The sequence below is a fragment of the Oncorhynchus gorbuscha genome, linkage group LG11 (genome assembly GCF_021184085.1).
Source record: "Oncorhynchus gorbuscha isolate QuinsamMale2020 ecotype Even-year linkage group LG11, OgorEven_v1.0, whole genome shotgun sequence".
NCBI lineage: Eukaryota > Metazoa > Chordata > Actinopteri > Salmoniformes > Salmonidae > Oncorhynchus > Oncorhynchus gorbuscha.
The window spans coordinates 77,028,687-77,042,200 of NC_060183.1; the positions used below are offsets into that span (position 1 = coordinate 77,028,687).

The following is a 13,514-nucleotide window of genomic DNA, read 5'->3' on the forward strand; positions in this document are numbered from 1 at the left end:
TTAGTTGCCAGATGGTCTCAAATGTTGCAGATATAAATTATATCACTAGAGCCGACATGATTCCTTATTGTACATGTTAGAGAGGCATGTTTGTTTTACATTACATTTTTCTATCTGAACGTTCCAAAACATTCCTCCAGGTGATTGACATGACCTAACACACAACGTGACCGGAGCAATTACCCTAATTGCCAATCACAACATGGATGACATCGATTTTATAGCGCTTCTTGTTTACACATTTTGTTGAGTTGTTGAAACAAAGATATTTTCCCAGTCCCTCCGTTTCAATAAAAAAATACCAGGGAGAAATAATTACTAATATGGATGAGCCACATGTAAATGAGAAAGATGGGAGGTCACATTAAATAGTAACTCCTCACTTACTCTGCCATAGAAAGCTTTATAGTTTTATATTTAAACATTTTAACATTTTAACATATCATTTTGATATGACCTTTCAATGATAAGTAAATAAATCCCGAGCAGTGGTTTTATAAAATGTTTTAATAAAAAGTAACACCCCCTTTCATCCTTGTCTCCCTCCCGCCGTCCAGCTGGGTTTTTATCGCGTCCCCAACAAGCGCGCTCTCTTTTTGACGATCCACAGCCTTCTGCCACGTGGAAGAACATCAAGACGCTGCGGGAAAGCGTTTCGACAATGTACGGGAGGTTTCAATTGTACTTTTTCCTCAGTGCATCAAAATGCTTTTATGTTTGTAATGATTGCAGGGAAAACGTATCTTTAAGTTAATTAGCTGTTTAACTAGTAATATTTATGGGTTAGCTAGAAGACCGCTAGGTTCGTGTTGGCTAGGTAATTAACGCCATAGGAAGCCACTTTGGTGTTAACTAAACTTTACAGTTTAGTTAAAGTTATCAAAACTTGTTACATATAACCATTCATATTGTTATTTTTGGTGCCATTTCGGACATATTACAGATTTATAAATCTACATAATGCTATCTAGCTAACATTACCTAGTCGAACATGGCGAGCATGAGACTAATTTGCTTGTTCAGCCAGTTAACTAGGGTAACATTAGCTTGTCAACTAGCTACATATTGTACATGACTGGCTAATTAAAAATTTAAAAAACTAAATAGTCAGTTATTTGGATAACTAACTTAATGTTATCTAGCTCGCTTAACATTACTGAACTTTGTTAGACATGCTTATCTAGTTAGTTAATGTTGTCTTTACATTTCGAAATCAATGGCTGCACGTGTTGGGCGAATTTGGTGGGTTAATGACCGCAGACAAATGGCCTGAAAAGTAGTTATTAACTAGGTTTACTTAGTGCGTCCTTTACTGATATCACTGACTATTCATCTTCTGAGGCTCATTTGTCATTGTACAGTATTGGGGAAAAAAATGAGTACTTTCTGGTGGCTGTGTAACAACCTAGTTATGTCATTATGTGCTTTTGATTCTACTTTCCCAACCAAGTACACTAACGTTAGCTAGTTAGTCAGTGATCACACTTGTTTTAATTGAAAATACTCTAGTAGCGCTAGTTTAACTAGAGAACCTCCTAGACGCGTTCTGAAACATTGACTACTAAAGATGTGTTTACGTTATACATTGAGTGTCTGAGTGCGCTCTATGCGTCTGTAAATTCAGAGGTTTGGCTCCCGGAGCGTTCAGAGCGACGGTTCAGAGCGATTCGCTCTAGGACCGTTCAGAGCGACTGGTTCAGAGCGATTCGCTCTCGGACCGTTCAGAGCGACTGGTTCAGAGCGATTCGCTCTCGGACCGTTCAGAGCGACTGGTTCAGAGCGATTCGCTCTAGGACCGTTCAGAGCGACTGGTTCAGAGCGATTCGCTCTCGGACCGTTCAGAGCGACTGGTTCAGAGCGCACACTGGACGCTCTGGATGAGGGGTTGATCCGAGCGTTCGGACCTCACAACTGTAGTCAAGAAAATTAACTGGCTAAAGTTAGCTAGCTTGCTAGCTACTTCCAGACACAATTGAGAGACACCTTCACTCTGACCATTTTACACGCCCTAGCAGAGCTGTTTTCATGTCATCCAGAACGTTGCTGATAGCCACACGGTTATATTTAACAGGTGTTGTGAATTCATGAGTTATTATGCACACTAGCAGTTCTGTGAAATTTAATTTACCAACGCATCCTAAAATGTAGCAAGCTAGGTAATAGATAACCAGGTGCAGTTAATTGACTTTTGGCTTTACTTGATTTCAGAACCACATTTGTAGATCATGGACAACTGGGATGAGGTAAATTACTCTAAACCGGTCATTTGAGCTGTAATGCTTTACATATTAGTGGAGTCATTTGTGAACCAAAGCTTACATTTCACACCAAGTAGTGACTATATGTGTAATATTGGCTTAAATCACCATATATGAATGCAACATTCATTTAAAAAAAAACTTTTTAAAATGTATTTTACTTTGCAGGTTACCACAAGTAATGGTAGGTTAATGTAATTTGTATGTGGACTAGCTGGATTCCCTCTGCAAAATGGGCATGTTTTCTGTAATAGCCAAATCCAATTTTATTTGTCACATACACATGGTTAACAGATGTTAATGCAAGTGTAGCGAAATGCTTGTGCTTCTAGTTCTGACAATGCAGTAATAACCAACAAGTAATATAACTAATGATTCCAAAACTACTGTCTTATACACAGTGTAAGGGGATAAAGAATGTGTACATAAAGATGGGGCGGCAGGGTAGCCTAGTGGTTAGAGCATTGGACTAGTAACCGGAAGGTTGTGAGTTCAAACCCCCGAGCTGACAAGGTACAGATCTGTTCTGCCCCTGAACAGGCAGTTAACCCACTGTTCCTAGGCAGTCATTGAAAATAAGAATTTGTTCTTAACTGACTTGCCTGGTTAAATAAAGGTAAAAAATTAAAAATAAAGATATATGAATGAGTGATGGTACAGAGCAGCATAGGCAAGATACAGTAGATGGTATTGAGTACAGTATATACATATGAGATGAGTATGTAAACAAAGTGGCATAGTTAAAGTGGCTAGTGATACATGTATTACATAAGGATGCAGTCGATGATATAGAGTACAGTATGCATATGAGTATGCATATGAGATGGATAATTATATTAGGTAGCATTGTTTAAAGTGGCTTGATTTTTCACGGGTGTTGGGAAAGCCTTTAAACAAAATAATCACAGGATGTAACAAACGATTAATGGCTGAGCTTGAATGTGTTTTTGTAGAAAGTGGAATGAGCTCGTGGACCAGTGGTGGCCAAAGTTCCAGTTTTGGGAGACCGACTGGTAGGATTGTGCCTTTTTATATCCATTAGGTAACTTGCAAGAATTGAAATAATGTTAAGATTTGTGATCTCTTCAGATAAAGTCAGCTCCTGGAACAGTGGAGGTGGTGGCTTTGGTGGCGGCAGAGGCAAGTTATTTAAAATAAATGGTTTTTATCACCGGTCTGAGTTATTACTCTACTGACTTGAAATTCTTGCAATTTTTACTTACAGGCCGAGGGTCCAGGGGAGGTGGTGGAGACTTCAAGAGTTTTTCTTCAGGTGCATAGTCTCAGAGTTATTTTAGATACTTTATATTTGATGTAATTATTGCTGTGTAAAATTGAGTATTTACTCAAGATGTATGCCTAAGGCATCTTGGAAATAATTATTTTACAGGTAATTATTATTTTTTAAGTATATTGCCCTTTGTCAACAGGAGCTGGTGAGAATGGGAATGCAGGTAAGTGACTGACTTGTTAACTTATATTGCAGCTCAAGACTGCATTCGAGCAAATTGTCACACTGTGATCAATTCATGGGGATGGTACTAAAATGGAATAGAGGCATAATACTGTTCAAGGTATTTGATACGTTTCAGAGTTCCAAAATGTATTATGCTGGTGCCGCAAGCATTTTGAGGGTCTTCAAATGTCATCGGCATGACTTTATTAAATCATACCTCGAATTGTATTAATATTGGTTTTCTTTTAATTGAATGTGTTCTGTACATATAAAGACAGCTCCTGGAACAGTGATGGAGGCTTCAGGGGAAGAGGCAGAGGTGAGACTTGTGGTTCCTTCTGAAATAAACAAATTAGAAAAAATAATATTTTCTGGACAATTAACTTTATGGAACGATGGGTAATTGCATGACTCTTAATTGTGATTTTTGTCTCCCTAAATGCTTCAAATTGTTGTCTCAACAGGGGGCGGCAGAGGATCAAGGGGAGGAGGCATCCGAAATGGTAAGAGCTATTCTTATCCTCTAGTTCTCATGCCCCACATTGTAATTTTTCTTGATGAGCAGAGTCTTAATGAACATTATGCCCCTGATTTTGAAGTGTTTCTTGAATATTGTCTTATCCGTCTAGCTGTTGGATGTAATGTTTTACACATGGGTTTTGTGAAATCTACTTTGACAGGGGATGATGGCGATGGTGGTATGTTTGTTTTCATATTCTCTAAATGCAAGAAAATGTAGTTATTCTAGATGGTTGGCTCAGTTTGAATGCTCTCGTTGTCCTCCCAAGTGTTTCTGCATGTCTTTTTGCATTCAAATAAATTGAACATGCTCTTGTCCGATATCAGTGATTAAAAAGGTCAGGTAGATTATCAGTTAAGAGCGTTGGGCCAATTAAAGGTTGCTGGTTCAAATCCCAGAGCCTATCTATGTACCCTTGAGCAAGGCACTTAAACCTAATTGCTCTGAATACGTGTCTGCTAAAATATGTAATGTTAACATTTTTGTGGATGGTGGTTAAGACTAAGTTCTAGTTCTCATTATTGAAATGGTGGTACGCTAATGAAATGTATCATGCTGTTTTTTATGGCTCTTTTTTTGCTCAAATCTTTCACTTTTCAGGGTTTGGAGGTAGCCAGGGAGGCAGAGGTGGCAGGGGAGGCTTCCGGTCAGGTAAATCAGCACCTCACTTAAGGAAATTCTAAAATATTCCTTAAAATATATGATTTCTATCATAAAAAATCTATCCTCAGTCTTTTACCAGTGAGTATCATTCAAAGATGCCTAGTTGATGGCAATGCAAAAATATTTTCAGACCTGCCAACCTGTGTGCATTTGGCGTACCATGCACGCAATTTGAGGTGCAAGTATGCTGGTGTGAGAAACAGCCATATAATGGGCTTCTAGTAGGTACATTGTAGGATTTTGCCAATTTAATTTAGGATCAAACCAGATTTATTTGTTGGCTGCATTGTTTGATATTATCGAAGATTCGGTTTCAGGAAATGGCAGCTGTAAGGGGAAAAACTGCTTCAACTTCCTGAGAAAGAAGATTACTCTGGGATTCCCCTCCTACCCAACCTTATCCCTTGTTTGTACATTTAAACTTGTTTCTAGTTGGCTACTGAAGAGCAGCCAAGTTAACTGTATTACCTACCATTCCTTCTGAGGCAGCCTTTTACCAACATTACGCAAAAAGTGTATTTGCCTATGATTTGAGCAGTGTGGGGGTGTTGCTGACATGGCACTCCAAAAATATTCAGGGTTGTCATTTCTTTATTTTCTTCATACTTTAAATCAGTTGAAATGCTTGAGGGAAAGTTGTTGCTAACTATGCTTTGTTTCAGGTGGTGGTGATGGAGGAGGATTTGGCGGAGGAGGTAATTTTGGGGCCCTATACATTTATATTTTCCCCAATTTCTGTTTTCCCCTTCAGGTTCTCTCACTCAAACTACTAAATTTGATCTAAGGCCTAAACCACATCAGGATGTCTAGGACAAATTTGATGTTTATTTTGGGGTATAATTACCCTTCAATTCCAGTGTGCACTTAGCAAGAGGCACTGTTTTTGTAATGCACATATGGAGTTTGCCAAATAAAAACTCACTGGCTTGATTAAAATCATATGCCAGGTAAGCATAGGCTACTTTGTAGTTAAGAAAGCCTTTCCATCTACCAGAAGACTTTTCATTAGCATCGATACAAATGACTTATTAATAATAATAATAATTCATTAGCATCATCGCTAACGGCTACACGGTGATAGATGTGTGCACCGCACTGACGGGGAATTCTTGTTGCTTCTTCAGAAAGTTGCAGGAAATGCAAATCACTGACTCATTCTGTTCATTTCCTCTAACTTTAGCAAACACATTTTATACTGAACAAAAATATTATGTAACATAACAATTTCAATGATTTTACAGAGTTAGTTCTTAAGGAAATTAATTTGGGCCTAACCTATGGATTTCACATAGGGCATCGGCCCACCCGCTTGGGACCCAGAACAAGCCACTGGGGCGCCAGGTCCAGCAATCAGAAATAGTTTGTCCACCTAAGGGCTTCATTACAGAAATGTCATCACAGTCCGCATGGTGATGTGCAGGTCCTGGGCTGGCATGGTTACACTTGGTCTGCGGTTGTGAGGCTGGTTGGACGTACTGCCATATTCTCTAAAATGATGGAGATGGCATATGGTGGAGAAATGAACATTTCATTATTTGTCAACAGTTCTGGTGGACATAACTGCAGTCAGTATGCCAATTGCACACTCCCTCAACTTGAGACATCTGTGGCATTGTGTTGTGACAACACATTTTAGTGTCTTTTTATTGTCCCCAGCACAATATGCACCTGTGTAATGATTATGCTGTTTAATCAGCCGGTTGATCATCCATCTGACAGGTGTGGCATATTTTGGCAGAGGGAGAAATGCTCGCAAAGGGATGTAAAACCAGTTTGTGCATAATTTGAGAGAAATTATTGTGCATATGGAACATTTCTGAATTTATTTTCAGCTTATTAAACATGGGGCCAACACATTACATGTTGGGTTTATTTTTGTTCGGTATAGTTAATTACATTAAGGTCATTACTTTGTTTCATATTGTTGCGTTCTGTTTTGGTCTGGATTCTATTATTCCATCAGTGTTATTTTTGAGTTTATTTTTAGAGCCATATTAATTGGCCTTGCATTTATGAGATTGAGACTCAGCAAGCCTTTTTGTGAAACTTCCCATGTCTTATTCCAGGTTATCGTGGACGAGATGAAGAAGTTTTCTCTAAAGGTTCCATGTTTTCACTTTTTACTAATTCATTTCTTTGACTTGATGTTGAATATTTTTACATTTGAAAATGTGAGATTTTCGTCTCTAGGCTCAACCATGGATGGAGATGGTGGTGGAGATGGTGGCAATCCAGGTTTGTATGTTATACACGTTTTTTGTTTGACTATGTATACCAGTGATCATCAACTAGATTCAGCTGGGGGGGGCTAATAAAACCAGGCCTGCGCCCCCAGTTTAGGAACCCTGATGTATCAGAAGACTAATAAAACGTCCATGTTTTTCTAAACAATACTTAAAGGGAACCATTGCATATTGTTTTTGTTCCATGTAACCTATTAATGTAATTAAACATCCTCTGAGTGGTGCTACAACTATTTGGTTTTCGTTTCAACATTGACGACAAGAAGGCGGCTGCTCTTCTCTTAACAACATTCAGTTGTAGAAAGTTGCATCCGAGATGTTCTTTCAGTGGATTCTATAATTAAATACTTCAGAAGGTTATCACGTTCTCATAACCTCACTCTACCACCAGGTCCCCCAAAGGTGACCTATGTGCCCGAAGCCCTCTGTGAGAAGGAGTCGTCTATTTTTGCTCATTATGAGTCGGGCATCAACTTTGATAAGTACGATGACATCTTGGTCGATGTCAGCGGCAGCAATCCGCCAAAGGCAATCATGGTGAGTGCCTTACTAGTGGCTGTGTTAATGGGTTATTTTATTAATCTCCTTACCGTCACAACTGAATGGACTTCCACAATATTGGTTGCTTTGTTGGAAAGAACAAGGAAAAGGTTAAGATGTTGGGATGGCCCCAGAGTTGCACTTGCAACATAAATGCTGGATTGTCAAATAAATAAACAGATGGATTGTTGTTGTTGTATTGGTAAATGGCAATGTTGTTGTATTGGTAAATGGCAATGTTGCTGTGATTTTGAGACTGACTAACCTATTATCCTCAGGGTTTTGAAGAGGCTGCCCTGTGTGAATCTCTGAACAGGAACGTCAGTAAGTCTGGCTATAAGAAGCCCACCCCAGTACAGAAGCATGGCATTCCCATCATCGCTGCTGGCCGGGACCTCATGGCCTGTGCCCAGACTGGATCTGGGAAAACGGTAAGTTGCCCCTGTAGAACTGAAATTCCCTATTTAGCAAGCAGTCTTAAGTGCCTTTTTCTTGTAGTTCAAATACTCGCATGTGAAATGGAGCTCTGGTTGTATGCCCTCTCCGTCACCCAGTTTAACCTATACTCTACAGCGCTTGTGTTGGCCGCCATGTGTAAGCCAGACCTGCTAACATGCACGCATTTTGTGTACCAACTACTCAGTTCTCTGTCCATGTACGAGATCAGAGTTAAAATTACGCAGAAGTTAATAGGGCCTGAATAAAAACAATAATAATAATAAACAAATCTACTGAGTATATCTAACATCCTGACTCGAGCTGCAACAGACATGTACAGAGTTTGTGTCAACGGACAAGGAGATAAATACATCATTATTTGACGTAGCTGCATCGTGTCTGCCCCTCCTGTTTGTTGTGATGCTGAGTTTGCCGACTGTCAGCTGTCTGTAAAAACATGAACAAATCCCATTTTCGACTGTTGTGGGAAAGTAAACACTAATTGTTTCAAGCCAACATAAGACGGACTTTCAGTGGGCTTTAAAGTGTCAGCAGTTCACTCGCATCTGCTAGTGAAAGAAATAAAATGCACAAATGCGATCAGTTATTTTTTAGTGAATGTGATATACATTTAATTCTGCGTCCCATTAGTTTTATTTTCCACTTAATGTTACGAGGATCACGCAACCTGAGACTAATTATGATCCATGTCACAAAAAGCATGACCACAGTATAATTAAATATAAACGTTTTGGCATTAACTTCTCTGGGATATGTGGGATGGTAGCATCCCACCTCGACAACAGCCAGTGAAATTGCAGGGCACCAAATTCAAAACAGAAATCCCATAATTAAAATTCCTCAAACTATTTTACACCATTTTAAAGAAACTTCTTGTAAATCCAGCCACAGTACGATTTCAAATAGGCTTTACGGCGAAAGCACATCAAACAATTGTTAGGTCAGCACCTAGTCACAGAACCATACAGCCATTTTCCAGCCAAGGAGAGGGTTCACAATCAGAAATAGCTATTAAATTAATCACTAACCGTTGATATTCATCAGATGGCACTCACAGGACTTCATGTTACACAATAAATGTGTTTTGTTCGATAAAGTTAATATATGTCCAAAAACCTCACATGAAATAGGTATGTTATGATCAGAAATGCATTGTCTCAAACAAAAATCTGGTGAAAGTGCGGAGAGCCACCTCAAATTACAGAAATACTCATAATAAACATTGATAAAAGATACAAGTGTTAAACATGGATATATAGAAACTTCTTAATGCAACCGCTGTCAGATTTCAAAATGGCTTTACGGTGAAAACACACCGTGCGATTGTTTGGTCAGCGCTAGTCACAAACATCCAGCCATTTTCCAAGGAGAGGTGTCAGAAATGGCGTTATAAATATTCACTTACCTTTGATCTTGATCTGAATGCACTCCCAGGAATCCCAGTTCTACAATAAATGTTTGTTTTGTTCGTTAAAGTCCATTTATGTCCTAATACCTCCTTTTTGTTCGCGTGTTTAGCCCAGATTCAAATGCATAAATCGCAATCACTTGTTCAGACATTGTCAAAAGTTCTATTACAGTTCGTAGAAACATGTCAAACTATGTATAGAATCAATCTTTAGGATGTTATTAACATAAATCTTCAATGTTCCAACCGGAGAATTCCTTTGTCTTTAGAAATGCAATGGAACGCAGCTATCTCTCACCAGAGAGTGCATGATCAGCTCATGGCACTCTGCAAGACACCTGGTTGAAACGGGCTCTTTCTCTCCCCTTCACAGTTGAAGTCTGAAACAAGGTTCTAAAGACTGACATCTAGTGGAAGCCTTAGGAAGTGTAGTATGGTTTGACACCTTATATGTGATGGGCAATGACTTGAAAAACTACAAACCTCGGATTTCCCACTTCCTGGTTGGATGTTTTTTCCTCTGGTTTTTGCTTGCCATGAGTTCCGTTATACTCAGACATTATTCAAACAGATTTAGAAACTTCAGAGTTTTATGTCCAAATCTACTAATTATATGCATATTCTAGCTTTTGGGCCTGAGTAGCAGGTAGTTTACTCTGGGCACCTTTCTATCCAAGCTACTTAATACTGCCCCCAGTCCCAAATAAGTTAAATGGAGTCGGAGTTTAGAAGACTGCGCAATGAAGAATGAATGTCTTATTAGCAATAGAGGCAATGCTTCTAAAAATGCCTTTACACTAGATTTGCGAGTTGAATCTCCAATTTGCTGTGCCTGTCTGGTACTTTAAAAAGTTGGACAGGGTTGGCAGGTCTGGTAAGCCTGTGGTTAGACAAAGTATCTTAACGTTTGTTGTCGTCCCCCAGGCTGCATTCCTACTGCCCATCCTGCAGCAGCTGATGGTGGACGGCGTGGCAGCTAGTCAGTTCAGCGAGATCCAGGAGCCAGAGGTTATTATAGTGGCCCCAACCAGGGAGCTGATCAACCAGATCTACATGGAAGCCAGGAAGTTTGCCCATGGGTATGAAGTTATGTTCACTGCATATTCGAAAGGCAGTATGTTCAACACCTTTCACCCCACCTGCACTTTTCAATAGTAATGGTGGAAATGGTGCTGGATGCAATTAACTTTTGCCATAATAAGAACAAATTATAAGGTCAATTGTTGGGGGGGGGGATCCAATGGACACTGATTCTGGATACTTTTCCCCCACTGTCTTTTGTAGAACTTGTGTGCGTCCAGTGGTGGTTTACGGTGGCATAAGCACCGGTTACACCATTCGTGAGATACTGAAGGGCTGCAATGTGCTCTGTGGGACTCCAGGAAGACTGCTGGACATTATTGGAAGAGGAAAGGTAATCTGTGCTTCAATAACAAAACACTTTTTGTAATCACACCTTGTAGTTGGCAACCGGGTGAAGCCATCTGTGAACATAGTCCTTTTTAGCAAATGGATATAGGGCCTCTTCTGTCTACTTCCCCAGATTGGCTTGAGCAAGCTGCGTTACCTGGTGCTGGACGAGGCTGACAGGATGCTGGACATGGGCTTTGAGCCTGCGATGCGCAGGCTGGTGGGGTCCCCAGGCATGCCAGCTAAAGAGCACCGCCAAACCCTTATGTTCAGCGCTACCTACCCCGAGGACATCCAAAAGTCTGTCTCCCACACTCCGCCACAGATAACTGAGATAAACAATGATTTTTAAAATGAATGTTTAAATATTTGTGCGGCTAATGTAAAGGATAATGCAGTAGAAACCAGTAATTGCATGATTTCTAAATGGTAGTTGTGTGTTTTTAAATGAAATGGGTGGGCCCCTGATGCCTTGTTGTCCTGTGGTGTTAAGACTGGCTGCTGACTTCCTGAAGAAGGACTATCTGTTCCTTGCTGTGGGTGTGGTGGGTGGAGCCTGCAGTGATGTGGAGCAGGTCGTGGTTCAGGTGACAAAGTTCTCCAAAAGAGACCAACTACTGGAGGTCCTGAAGACTACAGGTACCCATCAGCACCTCGTTGTATGACTGTCGGGCACCTCTCATGCAAACGCTTCAACCACTTTCCAGTACATCAAATTGTCTTTTCATTTTGACGGGTATATTCTGCCTTCGCAGGGTCTGAACGCACAATGGTCTTTGTGGAAACCAAGAGGCAGGCTGACTTTATAGCAACGTTCCTGTGTCAGGAGAAGGTTAATACTACTAGTATTCACGGGTAAGGGACTGTCTTCAAGTATTTACCCCATAGTCATTGCTAGTTGGGCCCCAGAATACCTTATGTCTTGTTAGTCTTTGTCCAGTTGTATGATGTGTTATTGTGTTATCAGTGACCGTGAGCAGAGGGAGCGTGAACAGGCACTCGGCGACTTCCGCTCAGGAAGGTGTCCTGTCCTGGTGGCCACCTCTGTTGCTGCCCGCGGACTGGACATCAAGGATGTCCAACACATAGTCAACTTTGACCTCCCCAACAACATTGATGAGTACGTCCACCGCATCGGGAGAACAGGTCGCTGTGGGAACACCGGGAGAGCTGTGTGTTTCTTTGACCCGGAGGCTGACAGCAACCTGGCACGCTCCCTGGTCAAAGTCCTGTCTGGGGTAAGTGATTTCACAATCTCTGGTCAAAAGCAACCTTTAAAGATGGATCAGCGCCACTGTCCGTCCCAACACCTTTGTTATTGTTTTGTGGATGAAAGTGTTTTAGATAAAATGAAGTATATATTCTGCTGTTCTAGTGTGCGTGCAATGTTGTCTGAGAGGGGATAATGTGTTTGCAGTTACTTTGTTGTAAAATCCTAAACGGACGGGAAGTTTCACCGTTAAGGATTCCAGCTTTAAGGCCTGCTAGCAAGTAAGTCAAAGCTGACTTTGAAATAAAATAATGTATTCTCACTGCAATTACTTTTCACAGGCCCAGCAGGAGGTGCCCAAATGGCTGGAGGAAGCTGCCTTCAGTGCTCATGGCACCACAGGGTTCAACCCAGGTGGCAGAACCTTTGCCTCTACTGATAGCAGGAAGGTATGGATCTGGAATAGGTTGAGTGCTGTTATTTTCCATTGAACACTGTTTAGTGGCTACATGTTTAGTGTTCTCGTTGACACATGGTTCATCTCTTGACCACAGGGTGGCTCTTTCCAGAGAGATGGGGCAAGTCATCTAGCTGCTGCCCTGAGCAGTGGCGCAGACGACGACGAATGGGAGTGATGATGCACATCTACAGTTCTTTTAGTTTCTGTTTTCAAGTCATGTTTTGGTTTGATTTAACTTTTTCTTTTAGTGTTATTTTGTTTTAAAGAAAATAATTTTGCACTGCTTGATATTTCTGGAAATGTGCGTGGTCCTGGATATGGGAAAACCCATTCATGTCAACCACTGGTTAAAATCTGTGAGCTTGAGGTGAAACTTCACAAATGAATGTTCTAGCTATTATTAGTGCTACTGGTTCTTGTGGTTTGAATTGTGACTCATCACTTGAATTTATTATTTTCCTTTTTCACCCAAATGTTTTACCTCGTTGAAAATGTGTCATTTACACCCTAGTGTGTTTTGAACTGAACTATTGAGTAACGTGTGTGTCTGTCCCCAAATAATACCTGTAAAGCGTTGTATTTCTGTAAGGATTCTGCGTTTAGACCTAACTGTGGTTCTGTTAACCAGTCTGAGTTGACCCAAGTTTTGGATTGCTTGTTGTGACTGATGTACAAGAGTGCTTATGTTGTATAAAATATTCATGGAATTTTGTGCCAGGCAAAATTAGTCAATACATTTGATTTACATGATTAATTCATGCAGACATTTGAAATATGGATGAAGTCCCATTTTATTCATAAAAAAAGAATGTCTTGGATAATTTGTCTGGCTTGTTTATTTTGTTTCCGCTATTGGCAATTAAAGCTTTGCGTTGTTTCACTTGTAA

The 13,514-nt window shown here is 40.3% G+C and overlaps 1 protein-coding gene across 2 annotated transcripts; it reads left to right on the forward strand.

Moving 5' to 3' along the window:
- The first annotated feature begins 551 nt into the window (after nucleotides 1–551).
- ddx4 (DEAD (Asp-Glu-Ala-Asp) box polypeptide 4) lies at nucleotides 552–13,445 on the forward strand. Of its 2 annotated transcripts, XM_046290545.1 has the most exons (24): nucleotides 552–663; nucleotides 2,209–2,243; nucleotides 2,427–2,442; nucleotides 3,212–3,271; nucleotides 3,348–3,398; nucleotides 3,484–3,531; nucleotides 3,689–3,712; nucleotides 3,989–4,033; nucleotides 4,179–4,217; nucleotides 4,395–4,412; nucleotides 4,835–4,885; nucleotides 5,560–5,592; nucleotides 6,964–6,999; nucleotides 7,088–7,132; nucleotides 7,532–7,677; nucleotides 7,959–8,111; nucleotides 10,472–10,626; nucleotides 10,832–10,961; nucleotides 11,091–11,257; nucleotides 11,451–11,596; nucleotides 11,713–11,812; nucleotides 11,925–12,195; nucleotides 12,509–12,616; nucleotides 12,722–13,445. In XM_046290545.1, the coding sequence occupies exons 2-24, from the start codon at nucleotides 2,226–2,228 to the stop codon at nucleotides 12,800–12,802; spliced, it is 1,941 nt and encodes a 646-aa protein (XP_046146501.1). In that variant the 5' UTR covers nucleotides 552–663; nucleotides 2,209–2,225; the 3' UTR covers nucleotides 12,803–13,445. The 2 variants fall into 2 exon arrangements, with proteins under 2 accessions (XP_046146501.1, XP_046146502.1); XM_046290546.1 differs by lacking the exons at nucleotides 2,209–2,243; nucleotides 2,427–2,442 and having other exon boundaries at nucleotides 593–663.
- The last annotated feature ends 69 nt before the right edge of the window (nucleotides 13,446–13,514 follow it).